The sequence below is a fragment of the Epinephelus fuscoguttatus genome, linkage group LG15 (genome assembly GCF_011397635.1).
Source record: "Epinephelus fuscoguttatus linkage group LG15, E.fuscoguttatus.final_Chr_v1".
Lineage (NCBI taxonomy): Eukaryota > Metazoa > Chordata > Actinopteri > Perciformes > Serranidae > Epinephelus > Epinephelus fuscoguttatus.
In genome coordinates, this window is record NC_064766.1 from 36686592 (window position 1) to 36707167 (window position 20576).

The 20576-nt window shown below is 41.0% G+C and overlaps 3 protein-coding genes across 3 annotated transcripts in view; 1 reads left to right on the plus strand and 2 right to left on the minus strand.

The window, feature by feature from the left end:
• Window positions 1–230: 230 nt before the first annotated feature.
• rpe65a (retinoid isomerohydrolase RPE65 a) lies at window positions 231–6003 on the plus strand. The gene is made up of 14 exons (XM_049598078.1): window positions 231–292; window positions 625–707; window positions 925–1075; window positions 1896–2003; window positions 2503–2644; window positions 2734–2881; window positions 3119–3200; window positions 3294–3426; window positions 3519–3658; window positions 3745–3874; window positions 4642–4756; window positions 4850–4944; window positions 5026–5137; window positions 5232–6003. The coding sequence occupies exons 1-14, from the start codon at window positions 282–284 to the stop codon at window positions 5375–5377; spliced, it is 1596 nt and encodes a 531-aa protein (XP_049454035.1). The 5' UTR covers window positions 231–281; the 3' UTR covers window positions 5378–6003.
• Window positions 6004–7050: 1047 nt separating this feature from the next.
• On the minus strand, window positions 7051–12852 carry LOC125902329 (RING finger protein 11-like). The gene is made up of 3 exons (XM_049598577.1): window positions 12208–12852; window positions 11143–11312; window positions 7051–9431 (listed from the first exon to the last, which is right to left on the minus strand). Exons 1-3 carry the CDS (start codon window positions 12328–12330, stop codon window positions 9260–9262), a joined length of 465 nt encoding a protein of 154 aa, XP_049454534.1. The 5' UTR covers window positions 12331–12852; the 3' UTR covers window positions 7051–9259.
• Window positions 12853–16627: 3775 nt separating this feature from the next.
• Window positions 16628–20576, minus strand: part of LOC125901916 (voltage-dependent R-type calcium channel subunit alpha-1E-like) — a 94522-nt gene continuing 90573 nt past the window's right edge. Inside the window, exons 46-48 of the mRNA XM_049597935.1 lie at window positions 20062–20197; window positions 19701–19864; window positions 16628–18440 (exon numbers count right to left, since the gene is read on the minus strand). Of these exons, the coding sequence (XP_049453892.1) occupies window positions 17928–18440; window positions 19701–19864; window positions 20062–20197 (813 nt within the window). The 3' untranslated portion in view covers window positions 16628–17927. The remainder of the gene's footprint in view (window positions 18441–19700; window positions 19865–20061; window positions 20198–20576) is intronic.

Genomic DNA, 20576 nt, shown 5'->3' on the forward strand with positions numbered 1-20576 from the left:
TGTACCCATTCTGTGCAATAAATATTCTCTGTCATAAATCCGGTTTCAGAGTGTGGCCATTGAGTCATCCAGCAGAGGATATTGGCACAATGGGATTCTTGTTCACGGTGGGCTGTGATTGGCCAGAAGGAAGGTTTACGGTGCAGATTTTCAGTAGCTGTGAGGGGTACTAGACAAATAAATACCCCAAATCCACTGGGAGACCAGAGCCGAGCAGTTCAGTAGTGATCAGAGGTTTTCTTAAGAGTTTGCTTTGTGTGGTGACACAGCAAGAAGGAAACATGGTCAGCCGGTAAGTTTCTCGTGAGTTATAATAACTATTCCAAATGTTTAGAACTAGCTTACACAGTAATGGGTTTTGCTTTTTTGAAAAGTGTTTTTGTCCATGATTCTCAAATGTTTGTATTTCTTTAACTTGAACCAGTGACCTGAGTGGTCAGTGTGTCTGCAGCTGATTAAGCCCCTGAAGGATTTAAAAGCACATGCTGAACTGCATGACCTGTCAGAAATACAGCTTTTATTGACTCCAACTAACAGATTCATACTTTTAACTCGCTGGAACTTTCATTATGTTTCATTTACTTGGCTGCAATGTGGGTTGATGTCTTCACTTCTTGATGACAGATTTGAACACCCAGCTGGTGGCTACAAGAAGATTTTTGAGACATGCGAGGAGCTGGCTGAGCCGCTTCCAGCAACAGTGACAGGTTTGTTTGCATCTCTCAGACAGAAATAGACTGCAGGCAAATAAATATTTGACAGTCATATATGGATTGAACTGTTTGGGGAAACTCACTTGTAGCTGGAGGAGTATTTTTCTTATTTCTCCTGAGAGCATAGAAAGCAGGCTCCGAACGCATTTTAACAAATCTATATGTCTCAAAACAATCTCTGATTTGTGTTTATTATGTTGGTGTTTTGCAGGTAGGATTCCTTCGTTTCTGAAAGGAAGTCTTCTCCGTTTGGGACCTGGGCTTTTTGAGGTTGGAGATGAACCTTTCTATCACCTCTTCGATGGCCAGGCCCTCATGCACAAATTCGACTTCAAGAACGGTCAGGTCACCTACTTCCGAAAGTAAGACCTTAAGGACAGTACTTGTGTTTTGTCATTTTTCAGGTCATTTGCATCATTTACAGGACAGCTACGTGCAATGCTGATTCCAAGAAAGTTGTGAAATGCAGTGTAACTGTAAATAAATGCAGATAAAAATAGAGCACAATGATTTGCAAATGCTTTTCAACATACACATATTCCCAGCGCGGATAGAATTTAGACCAGACATTGGTATTATATATCTACACTGATAAAGAAACGTAACATTTCAATCCATAAAAAATATGTGCAATAAAATGGAATGACACAGGAAAAAAGAATTTAACATAATTGAGATACTACGTGTTTGCAGAGCCAATTACAAGATGCTTCTTGTATTAAGAAACTAATATCTCACAGTGTTCAGGTGGGATTTTGGCCTATTCTTCCACACAGACAGTCCTTAAATCTTGAACTATTCTGGAACATGTTGTAGGCACCAAACTCAGAACCAGTGTATCTTTACAAAAAACAATGTAATTTATCAGTTTGAACATCAAATATCTTGTTGATTCACTGTATTCGATTAATATATGACAAAAGGATTTGCAAACCGTTGCATTCTGTCATTTGTTTCACAGCATCCCAACATTTGGGAAAACAGCATTGTAGGAAAATAACCCTGCAGAAACTTGAGCATGTGCATCAGGTCTGGCTGCACGTATGACTGCATTAACACCGTGAAATTCTATCATGAATAGCAGCATTTTATGACCAGCAAAAGGATGCCTATGAATTGATTAAATACTGTTGTTTTCCAGTGTATAATGTTTTGGGATTAACTTTCTTTTCCTCCATTCAGGTTTGTCAGAACGGATGCCTACGTGAGAGCCATCACAGAGAAGCGTGTGGTGATCACTGAGTTTGGCACCTTTGCATACCCCGATCCCTGCAAAAACATTTTCTCCAGGTGGGTTGCACGTGAAAAATATGTATTTCTGGTTTGTCCTTGCTATCATGTTGACCAAAAAAGTTTCTTGTTACAAATTAGAATACCTGCTCATCAATTATATCAAACTAAACTACAAAATACAGGTAAAAGAAAATGGATTTAATTAAAATACAAGTAATCTGTAATTTAGAAATGCAAATAAACATTGTATACAAACTGATATCATCACATTTTAGGCATTTTTAAACTTACTACCAGCAGAGTATGATATAATACAAAATAGTAGAGGAGAAGGACAAGCTAAGAAAATAGTCACAACTGATTAAATATGTACTTTAAACACATTAATTAATTAAATACTGCCCATCTCTGCATGTGGATACTTTTTTGGTTTAAAAAGTTAAATGAAAATATAAAGTAAAATTTCCTAACTTTTACTTGTGTCGGCTTACATTTCAACCCCTGACGTTACCGCTACCTTCGTACAATGTAATTTTGTTTGTTTGTTTGTTTGCAGGTTTTTCTCTTACTTCAAGGGTGTTGAGGTCACAGACAACTGCCTGGTGAACGTTTACCCTGTTGGTGAGGACTTTTACGCTGTAACAGAAACCAACTTCATCACCAAAGTAAATGTCGACACCTTGGAGACGCTGAAGAAGGTACATCAATACTAATGCGCATTTGAGGTTTAAAAAATGATCTTACCAGTACATTAAAAGCACAGTAAAATGTCTTTATTTGTATCCAGGTTGACATGTGCAACTTCATCAACATTAATGGAGTGACAGCCCACCCTCACATTGAGAGGGATGGTACAGTGTTTAACATTGGAAACTGCATGGGAAAAGGAGCAACGCTGGCCTACAACATTGTCAGGATTCCACCCACGCAGAAAGGTGCAGATCAGCGCTGGCATCACCACACATGACAACAACAGTTAACAGCAGTGACCTCTCAGTTCCTCTGTTTAACCAAAATATGCTGCTGAATGGTAATTCAGGGTTAAATGAATCACTGTGACCCCTCTTAAAAAATAGAAATATGGTTTATAAAAGATGCTTTCTCTGTCAGGGTCAGTCCCTCCAAGCCTGCTAAATTGAAAGGATTCAAAATATTCTTCTTTTTTATTTCAGATAAGTCTGATCCCATTGAGAAGTCCAAGGTTGTGGTGCAGTTCCCCAGTGCCGAGAGGTTCAAGCCCTCCTATGTGCACAGGTGTGTCAGACTCAAAGTTTTGTCAGTAATGCATTTGGTATGTTATCAGTGTTGTGATGGAAATTTCTGACATTCTCTCCTCAATCATTTCAGCTTCGGCATGTCAGAGAACTACTTTGTGTTTGTGGAGACCCCGGTGAAAATCAATCTGCTGAAATTCCTGAGTGCTTGGAGCATCCGAGGCTCCAACTACATGGACTGCTTCGAATCCAATGAGAGCCAAGGAGTAAGACCTTGCAGTAGATTGACGTCTTTGGTGATATCATCATCATCTTTGCCCCTGAAATCTCATGATATATTCTGATGTGTGTGTCGCAGACCTTGTTTCACATTGCCAAGAAAGACCCAGGAGAGTACATTGATCACAAGTTCAAAGGGGCACCCATTGGCATGTTTCATCACATCAACACCTATGAAGACCAGGGCTTCATTGTTGTTGACCTCTGTGGATGGAAAGGGTAAATGTTGCTCTTTAATTTAAACCTACCTGTACAGCATCTGCAGATTTTGAGATATTATTGTTCACGACTCGTTCATTGTACAGTTTTGAGTTTGTCTACAACTACCTCTGGTTGGCCAATCTGAGAGCCAACTGGGAAGAGGTGAAGAAAGCAGCCATGATGGCGCCTCAGCCGGAGGTTCGCAGATACGTTATTCCCCTGGACGTCCACAAGGTGAGTTCCTCTCATTAGGACACCTGTGGGAGCCTGTTTCCACCAGTGTGGTAAAAAGATCCTGTAAGTCATTATAATGACAAACTTTCTCAAAATAACAAGTTAGTACTCATTATTTTGAGAAAGTTTCTGATAATTTTGAGAAACTAAGTTATTATTTTAAGAATGTTTCTCATTATTTTGAAATGCTAGGTCATATTTTGAGAGTGTCTCATTAGCTTGATATGCTAACTTATCATTCTGAGATGCCAACTCATTATTTTGAGATGCTAATGCTAATGCTAAAGCAACACAACAGGCTTCAAGTCATTTTTAAAGAAAACCAGTGACATGAAGCGACAAACTGACACACAACACATGCGGTATGACGTGCTACAAATCAAAGTTGAGCTAGCCTCAACCTTTTTAGCGCTCCAATGACGCAGTGAAGCATCAACCAATCGTGTTTTTGTTTCTAGCTGTGGTACTGTATTATTGAGCATAGTTAGCTGACTCTTTGCTGGCTTTATGTGCATTGCGATGCACACAGATGCAATGCAGCGGCAAATGTGATGCTAAAATGGGGCTCAGACATTGATCCAAAGCACAAATACTTTTAAGACCTAATACAAACTTGAGATGGTGTTCAGTTGAGGTGCTTTGTGGCGAGTAGCAGACACACAGAAGCCTGTGACAGTGTATCATGGCCTTCCACTGTATGCAAACTACTAAACTGCACAGATAAGTCTCATGTTATATGTTCTCATCTCACTGTGGACTCGATGCAGGAGGAGCAGGGGAAAAACCTGGTCAGTCTGCCGTACACCACAGCCACAGCGGTGATGCACGCTGATGGGACCATCTGGCTGGAGCCGGAGGTGCTGTTCTCTGGGCCACGCCAAGGTGCGACACACCCAACAAATTTAACTTAATCATAGTGGACACATTCATCTTGAAAATCTTCCTTGTGTAATAATTTCAGTGTTGCTTTTGCAGCCTTTGAGTTCCCTCAGATCAACTACGAGAGGTATGCAGGGAAGAATTACACGTACGCCTACGGTCTGGGTCTCAACCATTTCATACCAGACAGGGTAAGTTCAGAAAATACCTTCAACTTTACGCAATTCTGATTGTATGAAAGCTTTTTCATGAACTAATTTGGTTGTGTGTAGATCTGCAAGTTGAATGTGAAGACCAAGGAGACCTGGGTATGGCAGGAACCAGACTCCTACCCCTCGGAGCCTCTGTTTGTTCAGACTCCTGATGGAGTAGATGAGGATGATGGTATGTTAATAACAGCTGTATAAACACAATATATTTAATCCTTCATTCACTATGATGCAAACTGTTTTATGATAATCTGGTTCTGTGTCCTCAGGAGTGCTGCTCACCATAGTGGTGGCCCCCGGCTCCCAGAGACCAGGGTACCTCCTCATCCTCAATGCCAAGGATCTGTCTGAGATCGCCAGGGCGGAAGTGGAGTGCAGCATGCCCGTCACCTTTCATGGGATGTACAAACCGTAATGATGCTGGCCTCAGGTCGTTAACAGCAGTCAGCCATGACAGGCGCCCAGTATTAAAAACAGGATGAATTATGACAGTGTGGTTGTATGTTCTCATTGCAGTTGACCTCGGTTGTTAAAGGTGCTGTGTACGATATTCAGAGCATTAATATAGTTGCAACTATTTGCTATGTCAAGATATAGTGGAGTAATGGCATCCCGAGCAGCGAATGAAGTCATGCTACCTTTGTATGTGTTGTAATCCGAGCTTCTCTGTACTTTGTTGCGATAGCTGTTTTGGCTGTGTGTGCATGTTAGTGCATACAAGTCCCACTGTGTATCCCACTGACTAGCTCTGCACTGAACTCATACAAGCAAGAACTCCTAATGACACCAGCGTTGCAGAAGCGTAGACTCACCCTCCATTAGCTCTGTCAGCACTGTTGCTGCTATTAGTGCTGTTAGCATGTTAGCTGCTAGCTGCCGGCTGAACCACCTCCATTTTGAGAGCTGTGTGGAGACAATCCCAGCTCAGACCCTGTATGCTCTGAATGTCACAAACAGCTCCTTTAAATAAAAATAGTATGTGAATCGACTTGTCTTTTTGAGTCTAGTTGCTGCATATACTAGAATTTATAAACCTGTATTACCAGCATTGGTTCAATAAAAAATTTGTTCACATGTTGTGTCACATGAGTATTTCATGGTTGGAAAAATAAACTTGTCGAAATCAAAATGTGGTTGTTTCATACTTTATTATTTGGTAGGAGGAAAATGCGCTCTCAGCTAGGGTTCAATCTGTGAAACTGGATATTTACTAGTTTAAACACTTAATTACAAACTCATGTGCTGCTGACCCTGTGCAGCAATTTTAGTGGTTAAAATAAATTGGCGTGTTCTTAAATCAAGCAGGCATTTCTCTTGATAAATCGTAGATTAATTGGCACTTTTTGTACAAACAATCAGTACAAAATAATCCTAAATTCTTGAGATATTTGTAGAGATTTTAATGTGTTGCCACACAAAATCTGGCTCGGCTCGAACAATAGACCTTTCCATGTCTGTCCTTGTGTCTGAATCTGATGGAGACATTGCAGCACTATAAAGCTGATTAACTGTGTCACTGCTTAATCTGTGGAAAGAAAAAGAAAGCAAGGAGAGAAAGGGCATGTTGCAAACCATTATTCCTTGTGAGTCAATAAAGCTGGATGTGTGGCTCTTGTATAAAATGTCATGACGTCCACAAACCACATTTAATTATATGTAAGATTCATGTGTTTGGTTTTAATGGATCTTGAACGGACTGGTTCAGAGGATTTACCCTCCGTTCGTCTAATTACAATTTCACCCTGATGTTTATGCGTCATGTATAAAACACTTAACACTCCCTTTGACTCACGTGTTGCCTCTCCCGCTGATGCAAGCCGAGGAAACAAAGCATCAAACGTTATTAATATGGCTTGGGCTCGCTTGCTACATCAGTCAAACAGAGAACCCTGATTATGTAGTCACGTTTTCCACTCCACTGCCAGATTTTGGGATTGCATTAATGAAAGGCTTAAAGGAATATTTTGCAACTGTGTGTTCTGTAATCTCTCCTTTTGGTAATCGTTGTGTGCATTCAGTCAAGTTTCCCTCGCCGATGCAAACAGATTTTTTAAATGAGAAAAAAAAACAGTAAGAAATATTTTTTCCTCTTTATTTATTTATTTATTTATTTTTTTTTTACATGACGGCATTTTAGCCTTCCAAAAAGAAAGAAATAAAACAAGATTACAGGAAATATTAATTTTCTGAATAAACTTAAAATGAAAAACACAGCAAAGGAAAAGCTCGATGGAAAACTTAATCTCAGTTGTAACTAATCACACCATAAAAGAAGTCCCTCACACTCTGAAATTCATTTGGGACAGAGGTTTGCACAGTCAGGCTTGAACCAGTGTAGAAGTTATACTGTCCTAAATACAAAGTGGATTTTACACAAATATAACAAAAAAATGTGAAGGTAGAAGATAAAACAGGTAACAGAGAAAAGACGCCACACAATGCCACAAATAAAAAAAGGAAATTTCTGTAACTACTGATCCAGTGAATGGAAATAAAACAACAAACAATTACACTGTGAGAAAAATAAAAAATGAATCAAATTTAGCCTTTTTTTCTGTCTTAAAGGAAGTGTTAGACATTTTGATGAATGTGTTAATTCGCTTTCTTGCCAAGAAATGAGCAGTTTGATATCTGTCTCATGTCTGTACATCAAATATGAAGCTAAATGAAGGGGGCATTAATCTTAGCTAAGCATAAAGAATGGATGCAGGGGGAACAAGCTAGCCTGGCTCTGACCAAAGTTCAAAAATGTTCCTATCAGCACCTCTACAGCTCATAATATAAGCAGGATATATCTTGTTTGATTCATCTGTACTTTTGCATGCTTTTCAATTTGTTGTCACACAACATTTAAATCCCTGAAAAACCACAAATTACAGAACTACACAGGTGCTCATAGGTGTATGTCTGAGCGTCGGAGCAGTTTTCCCCCACTAACAGTCTATATGCTAAGCTAAGCTTATCGCTTCCTAGCTCCAGCTCCTTACCAATGCACAGAATCATTGACATCTTTGCATTTAACTCTAAATACGAAAGTGAATAAGCACATTTTCCAAAATGTCAAACTTCCCCTTTAAACTGGAGCAATCCTCTGTCCCATCGCGTACACAAAAAAACCCCACACAAGAATCAAAAGTCAAGCAGAACGAAGCAGAGGCTCACACTACTGAATCACAGATTTCATGAAATACATCTTCAGGCTTACTTCAACGTGATAAGTGACTACTGATAGCTTTGAAAATACCCTTTCAGCTATGTAACTTTTGCATCTCAGGAAATAAAGGAATGAAGTATTGATAGTGCAAGGTTATAAGGTACATATATTAATATATTGTTTAGATACTGTCCTATAAGTAAAGTGCAAATCTCTGGATCAGATGAAAAGTGTGTGCAAGCATTTCTAATTTTTGTCGGACTGATCCACCTGCCCATGCACAAATGAGCCCTTTACATTGGCTGCCAGCTACTTTAACACACCGCCCGGTGAAACATTCACGTTAAACATCATTTTCCCTTCAGCTCAAAGCACTTTCTTTAAAGTCTGGCCATTTGGAGTGGCCGAATATCATGTAGCCTTGATCCCCTGTAGGTGTACATTGTGTACTAATAAACTTTGGGTGATTTCTGTTAGTTGTGTGCATAATTTTTTTGTAATCCTGACAAACTGGAGAGTGATGTCTTTAGTATCTAACACCAACAGTGTAAACTTCAGCTGTATATCCCCATACCTCCAGTGAGTGTAGGGTCATTTTAATGTGGGATCAGGAGATCAGTATGTTGAGGAAGTTTTACTGTAGCCACAGGAAACTTAAACAGATTTCTGGCAACACCTCGTAGCATTTTGGTCAATAATCTGTCAACCTAATTGAATTTACTGAAGACTAACTGGGAATGAAGGTGAACTGGGATCAGCTGGGGAGAAACACCACTGAGGCCGGCTCAAGTGGAAATGCACTGTCATCAAACAGCCCTGGCAGCTCTCACACACACACCCTACGTGCTCGCCGTCGGCATGACAAACACACACAACACACAATCGTGCAGGGTCGCCTGGAAACAGTTTCGTACTGACTTGTGTAACTACTGTTAAAGACCAGCTCATTACTTAGACCTGGGGGCATGAAAGGCCAACGCTAGGTGAGTACATTTTGAATGTTTCAAAGTGCAAGAAAACAGCCAACACATTTATTTTAAGCTCCTCTCACTCTATAAGAGGGCAGCTGTTGGGTTTGTGTGTGTGTTTGGGGCTGGAGGGGCTGTGTTTGAGCTAAGCTTGGGGGGGTGGAGGGGTGAAAAATTAGTTGGTCTCGTAGGTGGAGAGCAGGGCAGCATCCACGGGCTCCATGCAGGAGGGGCAGGTGAAAGATCTCATCAGCCAGTCGTCTATACAGTCCATGTGGTAGATGTGCATACATGGGAGGAACCGGATGGGGTCCCCGTATACAAAGTCCAGCATACAGATCACACATCTGAAAACAGTTGAAATAAAGAGCTTGAATACAAACCAGTTTAAAGTTGTTATTGTAATGTGAGGCTACAAATGTGTAACCCAGGCAGACATGCACCTAAACCATAGATCTGTTTTGCGTTTCCACGGCAGACAGTACTCTTAAATGTAGGCGGGGTTCTTACGGGATGGTAACACTGCTCCATCCAGCTCTCACTGTGTTTCCCCTTCACGGGTGGGTGCAGAGGAATGTCTGCACCTCGCTGATTGTCCATGGAACAACAGCATTTTCAGAACAAAAAAGAACAGGCTAAAGTGTTTAACGCAGGAGTGTCCAATGGGCCAGATTGGAAAATGTGAAAATACCAGCTGTTGGCAGCTGTTTTCTCACGTCATAAAGGTTATTAAGAGCCAAGTACAACTGTTTCATCTTCCACTGAGAAAGTACTCAACTTTCCACCACTCCTGAAAGCAGCAGCCCTCGCTGTCAACTTTAAACTTCTTTGCTGTGGTCACATCCGCTACCTGGAAATGTCTGTGGTTAGGTAACCATTTGTTTGCTTGTTTCCTGTTTGTTTATGACAACACACTGACTCTGTCTGCTTCATTCCTACTTGTGCATGTCTACAAACTGTTTCTGGTCTCGCCACTGTGAGGTTAGCAGAATAAATGCAAAGTGATCTTGCTTGATTAACCAATATTGTGTGGCGGACAACATAGAGTCTAAAAGACAAGCTGCAGGCTGTTTAAAATGTGCTCACAGGCCATGATTGGCCCCCGGGCTGGACTTTAGACATGCCTGGTTTACAGTCTCTGTCCCAATCGATGGTATATTTCAAAATAGCAGGTTTGTGCATTGAGTCGTGTAGAGCAAGAGTAACAATTCTCTGTGACCAGTGTTTCTAGCTCCACCTTTTAGTATCAGATCAGAACCTCAACAGAGGGGTGCAGAAAAAATGGTACAGAATGGGCAGAATACTGAACCAGGCTGCTTGGTGGGAACGAGGCTTTAGATTATAGTGATATCTTTATATAACTTTCCTGCTGCCTCTTGCTGGTCTTTAGGGATTCATTACAGTTACGTAGAACTGAAATGATTCATGAAGTAATGTAGTTCAGTGACAAAACATTATTGGCAATAGTCAACTCATCATTTAACTTAATTCATCAAACAATAATGTCAATGTTCTCTGGTTTCAGCTTCTGAAATCTGAGAATTTGCGGATTTTCTCTGTTTTATATGATTTTATATCAGTGGAAATTATAATATACATATTGTACAATAGCACTTTTAAGACTCGTATTTTTTTTGTTTAGCCTATAAAGTGTTTGAAAACAGTACAAAGGTTACTGTACCTGTTTCCCAGGGCCTAAGGTGATGTCTTAAAATGGTTTGTTTGTTCGACAAACAGTCTGAAATCTAAAGATATTTCATTTTAAATTATATAAAATAGAAAAAGAGAAAATCCTCACATTTAGAGGCTAAAACTAGCTAATGGTTGGCAATGCTTCTACATAACTAACTCTGAAATTAAGTTTATTTATACAGCCCCAAATCAGACATTTTTAATGGAATAACATCCTTTTTTGAGATTAAATATTAGTCACATTTAAAAAGTGTCCCACTAAAGATACTGAACACAAAAAATATGGCTGCCTTAGTTAATATTGCTCAGCGGTATTGACCTGCATCCTGCCTCCGTGTCAACATCACAAAAATACAAAATGCTCACTCTCTGATCTTCTTCTCTGAGCCGTCTTGCCCTCCATCATAAACACCCTTAGGGAGGTGTTGAATGAGGCCGATGCGCTGAGCTATGCGGATCTGCTCCTCCTCTGTCAGCTGGGTGGCCAGACGGGCCTGACTAGGCGTGGGATGGTACATGGGCATGTGAGCCTGCTCCTGGTAACAGACAAAAGACACACCGACATGAAACAAAAACATTTATCCTCCTGTATCAGCTCACTTTGTCTGTACAAAGTGGTCTGACTGGTGAGGCTCTGTACGGGGATAAACTGAAAAATAAAGCTGCTGTCTGGTCTGGACATTCTTGACCGGCCAGTCCATTTGCTCTGCCGAGAAAGTGAGTGGCTGCAAACTGCCATCTTGCCCGGACTTGTGCGCCTCCAGGACCCTGAGGTGGGCAGGAAAGATCGCCATTGACCCCTTCCACCCTGGACACAAACTCTCTGAACCACTCTCCTCTGACAGGAGGCTGCAGCCCATCAGGACCATGACCTCACATGACAAAAACAGTTTCTCATCTGCAGCTGGCCTCATCAACAAGGCCCGGGACTCCTGGTGACATGGACACTTACCCCGCTCCTCCTTTGCATGTTCCTTGGACAATATTTTGCACATTTCTGAACATATTTTCAACTTCTAAAGACTATACACTTCTTTGGTTGTGATTCAGATGTTGCACATATTTGTAATGTTCTTCTCTTCTATATTTGTGTCTTGATATTTGCAATACTTGCTTATAATTTTAATTTCATTGTCTCTTAATACGTTATGCACAACACTTCATAGCAAATTCCTTGTACATGCAAAACTACTTGGTAATAGACCTGATAATGACTCCAAATCCTGTTTGTTTACTCAGGTATTATATATTATTCTGACTTAGAAAAAGGCCACAGACATGAAAAACGTGATACATGCATATTTTCATAACATTGCCCACTGCATACGTACATTTTGGTTTATTTTCACAACCATTTGTCCTACATGTGGCAGACACTTAGCTTTTCTTTGTCTAATAATCCCTGGGAAGTGAGTGTCAGCAGTCTCTCACCTGGTAGGGCGGAGGTGGCTCCAGGTCAGGGTCTGTCCCATCTCCGAAACTCGCCCTGTCTGACTGCGAGTCATGAAGCAGAGAAATGTCGTCCGATGTCGGAGACTTGAGACAGTTGCCCATATCTTCGTGTCTCCAGTCCTCTCCTGGCCGACGCAGAAAATCAGATCTTTGTTGCTAAAGTTGCTCTCGGTGGCTAATGTTAGTTTTGTCTAATATCCCAGAAACCATTAATTTACAGTTCAACTACACACTACTAAAGACACCATGTGCATGATTGTAAAACTCCTACATTAATGTTGAATGTTAAAGCAAATGTCCACGCTAGTTTCTCTTCATGTTTACACGGACCTCCACCTGAAAAACAAAACAAAGAACTCCCTTGCTAACGACAGCTAGCAGCTAGCCTAGCTAGCTACTTTTTCGCTAGCCAGCTGGACGACTTCCTCGATAAGAATCGCTCATTCCTTTCTGAGAATCACAATTTCTACAAACTATCTACTTCAGCAGCAGCTGTGGCTGTTAAACTAAGCGACCTGAGTACTGGACTGCAGCGACATTTCCTCCTTTAACTTCGTGAGTAACATTAAACAGTTTGCTTCCTTGCTAGCTCTTTCTTCAACCGGACGACATGTTATCGGTCCGTTGGATATGACGTCCGGGTGTGATTCTGCGCGGTGATTGGATGATTTCCCCAACGTCATTCTACGAGGCCTAAGTCCCGCCCCTTTTAATCATGAAAATAATAAATACAAAATAATGACAGAGAACATTGTAATGGGTAAGATGTGTGAAGACGCCCCCATGAGAACAAAGTCAATTTACTGTAAAATTAATAATACTTGGATATGATTTAAGCATGTGCAGAGTGATGATGCAGAAACCCACACACTGATGGGAGGAATAAATTGGTAGAGTAACCAGTTTTGTTGTAACAGCACAAAAATGAAAATCTTGTCACCCCACTATTGGCCATTTGAATGACTCTCCCCACAAATCCTCCATCATCATATATGAATAAAGCATTTATGTATAAGTTAATATTGATACCAAAATCTATTTATTGAAGATGTACATTTTAATTTAAATTGGTTATTACCGTACAATTTATGTAGGCTATGCCCTAAAAGGTCCAAGGTATACATTTAAAAATCAAGCACAGCATTCTTTAACCCTGCCTCCTTTTTTAATCCCATGCCTCTATTTGTAAAAATGAGCCACAATCTTTCACCTATCTTTTCTTTAGTTGGACTTTTACTGCAAAATTTTACCAAGATTTTTATTGTTTTTCCACTCAACATGATAAGTAACATTTTAATCTTAAATAATGTCTGTTAAAGGTGTGACAATCTGTTTAAGATGTAATACATCAGCGTATGGCCTGTGGTACAATCAAATGAGCACTTAAAAATACAACTGCACCTTCGACTGATTCGTCTTTGAATGATGGCCCATATTTAATTTTGATAAACTAGTTCTCTATAGTTTACCTTCTGTGCTCCTGATATATGTGACTCGCACTCCCAGCAAAATTAATTATGTCCCTAAGTTTTATGTAATCCTGTGTAAAATATACTCTATTAATGCTTTTATTTCATGCTTTAAAAAAAATCTTTTCTTCAACTGTAATATTTCAGTTAATTTTAAGTCAGATTTTGTACTTTTTCACCAGTGCAAGTAAAAATTAAATCTGTCTAAGAGGTTATTGTATTTTCAATGCAAAGTCCCAAAGATTGATGTTACTGTAAATTTTATGTTTTATGTTTCATTCATTTTTGTAACTGCTTATTCTGTTGGGGCCTGGAGCCAATCCCAGCTGACACTGGGCAAGAGGCGGGGGACACCCTGGACAGGTCGCCAGACTATCACAGGGCGTTTTCAGTTTGTTGACGTTCATAATGAATCATCCTTACGTACCAAAGTTTGTTTTGGAGTTCCGCAAGGTTCTGTGCTCGGACCAATCCTATTTACTCTATATATTTAGGTAACATCATTAGAAATCACTCTATAAATTTCCATTGTTATGCGGATGATACTCAGTTGTATTTATCGATGAAGCCAGAAGAAAGTAATCAATTAACTAAACTCCATAATTGCCTTAAAGACATAAAAACTTGGATGAGCACCAATTTCCTGATGTTAAATTCAGACAAAACTGAAGTTATTGTTCTTGGCCTCAAACAACTCAGAGACTCTTTATCTGATGACATAGTTTCTCTAGATGGCATTGCTCTGGCCTCTAGCACTACCGTAAGAAACCTCGGAGTAATATTTGATCAAGATTTGTCTTTTAATTCTCATTTAAAACAAACCTCACGGACTGCATTTATTCATCTGCGTAATATTGCGAAAAATTAGGCCTATCCTGACCCGAAAAGATGCAGAAAAAATGGTCCACACTTTTGTTACCTCAAGGCTGGATTACTGTAACTCTCTATTATCAGGTAGCTCTAGTAAGTCCTTAAAAACTCTCCAGCTAATTCAGAATGCAGCAGCACGTGTACTAACAGGAACTAAGAAACAAGATCATATTTCTCCTGTTTTAGCTTCTCTGCACTGGCTCCCTGTAAAATCCAGAATTGAATTTAAAATCCTACTGTTAACTTATAAAGCTCTAAATGGTCAAGCTCCGTCATATCTTAGAGAGCTCATAGTGCCATATTATCCCACCAGAACACTGCGCTCTGAGAACACAGGGTTACTCGTGGTCCCTAAAGTCTCCAAAAGTAGATCAGGAGCCAGAGCCTTCAGCTATCAGGCTCCTCTCCTGTGGAATCATCTTCCTGTTACGGTCCGGGAGGCAGACACCGTCTCCACATTTAAGACTAGACTTAAGACTTTCCTCTTTGATAAAGCTTATAGTTAGGGCTGGCTCAGGCTTGCCCTGTACCAGCCCCTAGTTAGGCTGACTTAGGCCTAGTCTGCCGGAGGACCCTATAATACACCAAGTACCTTCTCTTCTCCTTCTCTCTCTCTCTCTCTCTCTCTCTCTCGTATTCTATTACTGCATCTTGCTAACTCGGCCATTCTGGATGTCAGTAAGTCAGCTTCTTGTCCGGAGCCTTTGTGCTCCACTGTCTCTCAGATTAACTCATATCGCAGCGGTGCCTGGACAGCATGACGTGTGTGGTTGTGCTGCTGCCGTGGTCCTGCCAGATGCCTCCTGCTGCTGCTGCTGCCATCATTAGTCATTAGTCATACTTCTACTGTTATTATACACATATGACTATTGTCACACATGTATACTGCCAGGTATTAATACATACTTTCAACATATTGTACCACAGTAGCCAGAACTATAACTATAATATTATTACTTTTATTAATGTTGTTGTAAGCTACTGTCATTAATTGCATCTCTCGTCATACGGATTACTGTTAATTTATCATGCTGATCTGTTCTGTATGACATCTATTGCACGTCTGTCCGTCCTGGAAGAGGGATCCCTCCTCAGTTGCTCTTCCTGAGGTTTCTACCGGTTTTTTACCCCGTTAAAGGTTTTTTTGGGGGGAGTTTTTCCTTATCTGCTGTGAGGGTCCTAAGGATTTAGAGTCACCATTATCCTGCATGTCTTTGGACTGTGGGGGAAAGCAGAGAAGGCCCGTGCTGACCAGGGACAACATGTGAGCATGCTAACCACTGCACCACTGTGCCACCAGCAAATGTTTACAAAAGAAATCAATCAGATTAGATAAACTCTTAGATTTACATTTAAGGTCATGCACAGCCACACAGGTGTTCTTACGTATTCTGGCTGATTAGAGCTCTGCAAAGGTTGAAGTCTGTGGAGCTACACAGGTCACCCAGATACATGAATGATTAATTGAACGATGAAGGTGCAATTTCAAAAAGGTGCTGCTTCACTTTCAGGGTCCTGCTGTTGTTGCATGCTGCCTCACTGTCACACTGTCCTGGTTTACTGGGACACTTGAATAAAAGGGAGTAGCCATTAATGTTTTCCCACTATGACAAGTCAAAAGTACAGATTGCACTTTCCTATGCGGATGTAGAAGTCTGAGGTGCAATAGGTAAAAACGCCTGCGTGTGAACCACAGGCATGTGGAACTAAAACTATTCTTGTTTCCTGCTTCCTTTTGTCATGCCTTTTTTTCCTTGTCACATGAGCTGTAAAAGTAACTTCAGCCTTTTATTTAGCACTATTGTTATGATAAATGTGACATGGAGATACATTTTAGTCACTTAACTTTTGTAAACCACCCTCCAGGATAGTGTGGTTCACTACCCTCTGTATGCACCAGTAAAGTCACACTTTCTGGTGCGTAATATATACAGAAAATATGTGTGTCTGGTAATGAGAAAGATGCATAAAGAGAGAATATCTACAACCAAACCCACTATCAGACCAACTTGTATTATATTAAAAAAATAAATAAAAAGACATCCAATAACAGTGGCAACTTGAGGACACCTTTATTTGTATATACAGCTATTGTACACATAAAAACCCACAAAGTATTTGCATTCCAGGAACTTATGATACAAATCTCCATGTTTTTGGTTAAGTGAGTTTCACAGAATCGGCCTTCTTCAGGCAAATAAAACAAAAACACAAACCTTAAAATGAACATTTCCAAAGATTCCTTTACCTTTAAAGCTCGTCAGCTGATACTGTTTACTGTTATTTTTTTCTCTCTAAATGTTACAGACAGCATAATTTCTCTGTACATTATTAGTAAGTAATAGAGTAATGTTAATTTGTGAAGCAAATGCGTCATGGGGTGTCTACAGTGTTTCTACAGTCATCGTCTGCAATGGTTCATACAATATTCACAAGGAAGTAAAAGGTGAAAAAAAGATGAAAGATAATTTTTTTTATATCAGTTCATGGTAAAATTACACACCCAACAATTTCTCAAAATCAAATGTTAAATATATTTGTTGGGAAAGTCTCATTTAAAGGGTGTAGACTGGTAAAAATAAAAGTAACAGACCCCTCTGAAGGATAATTTTAAAGGTTTGAGGTTTGTTTGAGGCATGATGTAACAATAACGCAGGGTGAAATAACAAATAAGCATCTTTTCTATGTTATTCTATAACTGTATTCATATCTCACAACTTATTAATACCAAAAAAGTAAAATGACGGGGGAAATCAGGCAGTTTTTTCCCCTGCACATTCATTCACACTGTAAAAAAATCCAGCATTATTGAGTGTTACTTATTAGTATCCACATTGTCTGGTAAAGTATCAGATCGCCTCTTCGTCATGGCTTGTTGTATTGATCTGGTCTAATAAATGGCGATGGTGTGATGATCACAATGTATTTACAAAACAATTAATTTATAAGAAAATGTAGTTACATATTCACACACCCCACAGATAAGTACTGTTAAGAGCAACACTGAATCATTTAGAAACATCTTCAGAAATGAAAATACCTATTGACACAAATGACATAATTTGATCCATTCATTTATCTTCTGCATCCCGCAACTATTTGAGATGTATTATTACTCTCTATCATCAAGTACAAGTCAGGAAATAGACCTTAGTTATTGTCAGTGTTCTGTGTGAATTGGCAACTACAGTTTCAGGAAGTATTGTTCTTTTCGTTTTGGGTTCACATTTGATCAAACATCCAGAGGGCTCATGGCCTCGAAGCACTGATGCAAAAAGAGTCACATTAACATTCACTCTGTACACCGTCATACAGAGTCCTCTAACACCTCTCTGGGATCCCCCCTCCTCCCGCCTGTCCCTAGCACCTGTCGTCCTCCTCTGTGTCGCTGAGAGGATCACAGCCCGCAGCAGAGGTCGTCTGCGCCAGGCGCTTCCGAAAGTGTCCGTTGGGGACCTGCCAGCCAGTCCGCAAGCGCGGGCGGGCCGTGCTGATGGTGTTTGAGCGTCCCAGGCTGCAGGCCACAGCCGCCTCGAAGGTCAACGTCTCCATTGGGCCGGAGGGGTCTGGGCTGTGGTCGCCCTCTTGGGAGGCAAGGAACGGCTCGGAGGGGTAGCGTCGAGGTGGGGACGGGTGACGGCCCGCCTCGCTTCGCCTCTCACCTGTGCCCCCCTCTTGGGTTTCCCAGTTGGGCTTGCCCCGCCTCATGGTCTCTGGGCTGCCTTGCTCATCCTCGTCCTCGCCGACGGAGGGGTGTAGCGGGGAGTAGGAGATGTGAGGGCGAGAGCGGGTTGGGGTCTGTGACATGGGTCGTCGGCCGCTGGGGGTGCTGGACTCTGAGGTGGAGGGTACTGGACTGTCTGAGCTGTTGCCCTACAGACAAAACAGAAAAAACAGTGGCTTTATGGCTTGTGTTTTCCAGGACATCTTGTTAACCCAAAATCAGAAACACACATTTTAACTCCTACCAGTAGTGTTATCTATCACTCTAGATTGTTTTGATGTGAGTTCTGAGTGTTGGAGATATCAGCCACAGAGAGCACTCAGTTTGTGGCGCTCAAAGTGGCAAAAACCCACACTTAAAACTCAACAGCAATGTTTCTTTCCAGAAATCATGCCACAGTTACTCAAGAAAATCCACAGACCTTGTTGTTAGCAGCTTCATGTAGGAGGCATTTTCTTTCTACCAAACTACACCCACCAACTGTATCACCACACAGAAGAAAGTGTGCATTTATTCATGGACGAGAGGCTTGTGACTGTAAACCTGAATCAAAATGTCCACTCTCTGTACTTGTACACTGAACCCTCGCAGACTTGTTGTACATAGTTTGAAGTATTCACTGTCATCACATAAGTCTGCGAGCGTAAAGACTGCAAGTGGCTGACAGACAGCCCTCGAGACTGTTTTACACTTTGCCGTGGAAACGGTCAACTATTGCTGCTGTCATATCAATACATATTTCATATAAGTTGATGAACAGTGCCCACTTAAGCCAACACCCAGTGAAGTTGACTTCTCTTGTGGGTTATTAAATCAGTGAAGTCTGCACCCCAAGCTGACTCTCTGGGTGTCTGCAGAGAGTCTACTAGAGGCCCCTTGTGGAATGGATGAATTGTGGATTTTGCCCTCAGCCCTCAGCACTCCCAGACTTCCCAGGAACGCGCTTGCAAAGTCCGCCAGATGTTATTCGGTTGCTGAGTGTAGTTGGGAAGAAAGAAAATAGTTCCTACATCAAACTGCTCACAACAAGGTCTGTGGATTATCTTGAGGAACCGGGTCATGATTTCTGGAAAGAGACACTGATATTTTCAAATGTATTTTTTTGGTGCTTTGAGCACCACAAGCTGAGTGCCATCTGGTTCCATTATATTTGAGAGAAGGCAGATATCTCTATAGCTGATATCTCCAACACTCAGAAACTCACACCAAAATAATCTAGACTGCACCACAGGTAGGAGGAAAAAATAGTATTTTTGATTGTGGCGTGACCTGTCTCTTTCACTATTTAAAGGGGCATTCCAGCAGTTTAGCAATAGGTGAAATTTTCTCACTGGTTAATTTTTGACCCTGCTTTGTTGCCGTCCAAGTCCCTGAATCATTTAGTTGTAAAGCGAGCTTTTCTGACCCACCTGTTTATCTTGGGGATGCTCTCTCTCTACACTAGAGGACCGTGAGGGGTGCAAACTTCTTTCCTCTGAGTTGCAACGAGACGTGTCTGGAGAGAGGAGGTGACAGCGCTCCTTGGACCGGCCACGCTCCCTGTCACCCTGCTGCCAGTGCTCTGACCGGGAAACTAGAAGGAAGACATTCAGGAGAGGAGAGACAACATACAATGACAGATAAAGAGAAAGTGAGATGACTAAAGTGGGTGAATTTGACCTTTTCTGTATATTTACACCACTGTGTGCAAATGGTGGGAAAACATAAAATAATTGCTTAATATTGTATGCATCAAAGCTGATGGGATGTTAACAGGTGAGACGGACTAACCAGCAGCTTTGTAGCTTTTGTGTCGAGGTCGATAAACCCGCTCAGGACTTTTCTCCTCCTGCCAAATCCCGTTGGCCCGCTGATCCGCAATAGTGGAGACTGAGCGCTTCATGGAGCCGCCAGCAGCCTCCGTCTGCTTGTATGTGAAAACACACACAAACAAAGCAGACAAACATGCAAACACAAGGTACGTACACAAAGAAAACATTAAACATGCTGTAATTACAATCTGATTATTTAATTCAGAAACAAGTGGACCATTGCAGAGCTTTTTATAAACATGCTTTTAGTCAGTGCAAAAAATGGTGCATCCTAATAGACTGGTTAGGTTTAGTTTCCTCTATCCTGGAGATGAAAAGCTCAAACATCACATCCCGTTTTACCAATTCTCGCCTTTATCAGACTCCCAAAGTAACAAAAAACAAGCCAAACTGATTTAAATGTCTCAGCATCACATAAGGAGCAAGGCACTTTGGCATTAGAACCCATGCAGCCACTGACGTCCTCAAGATCCA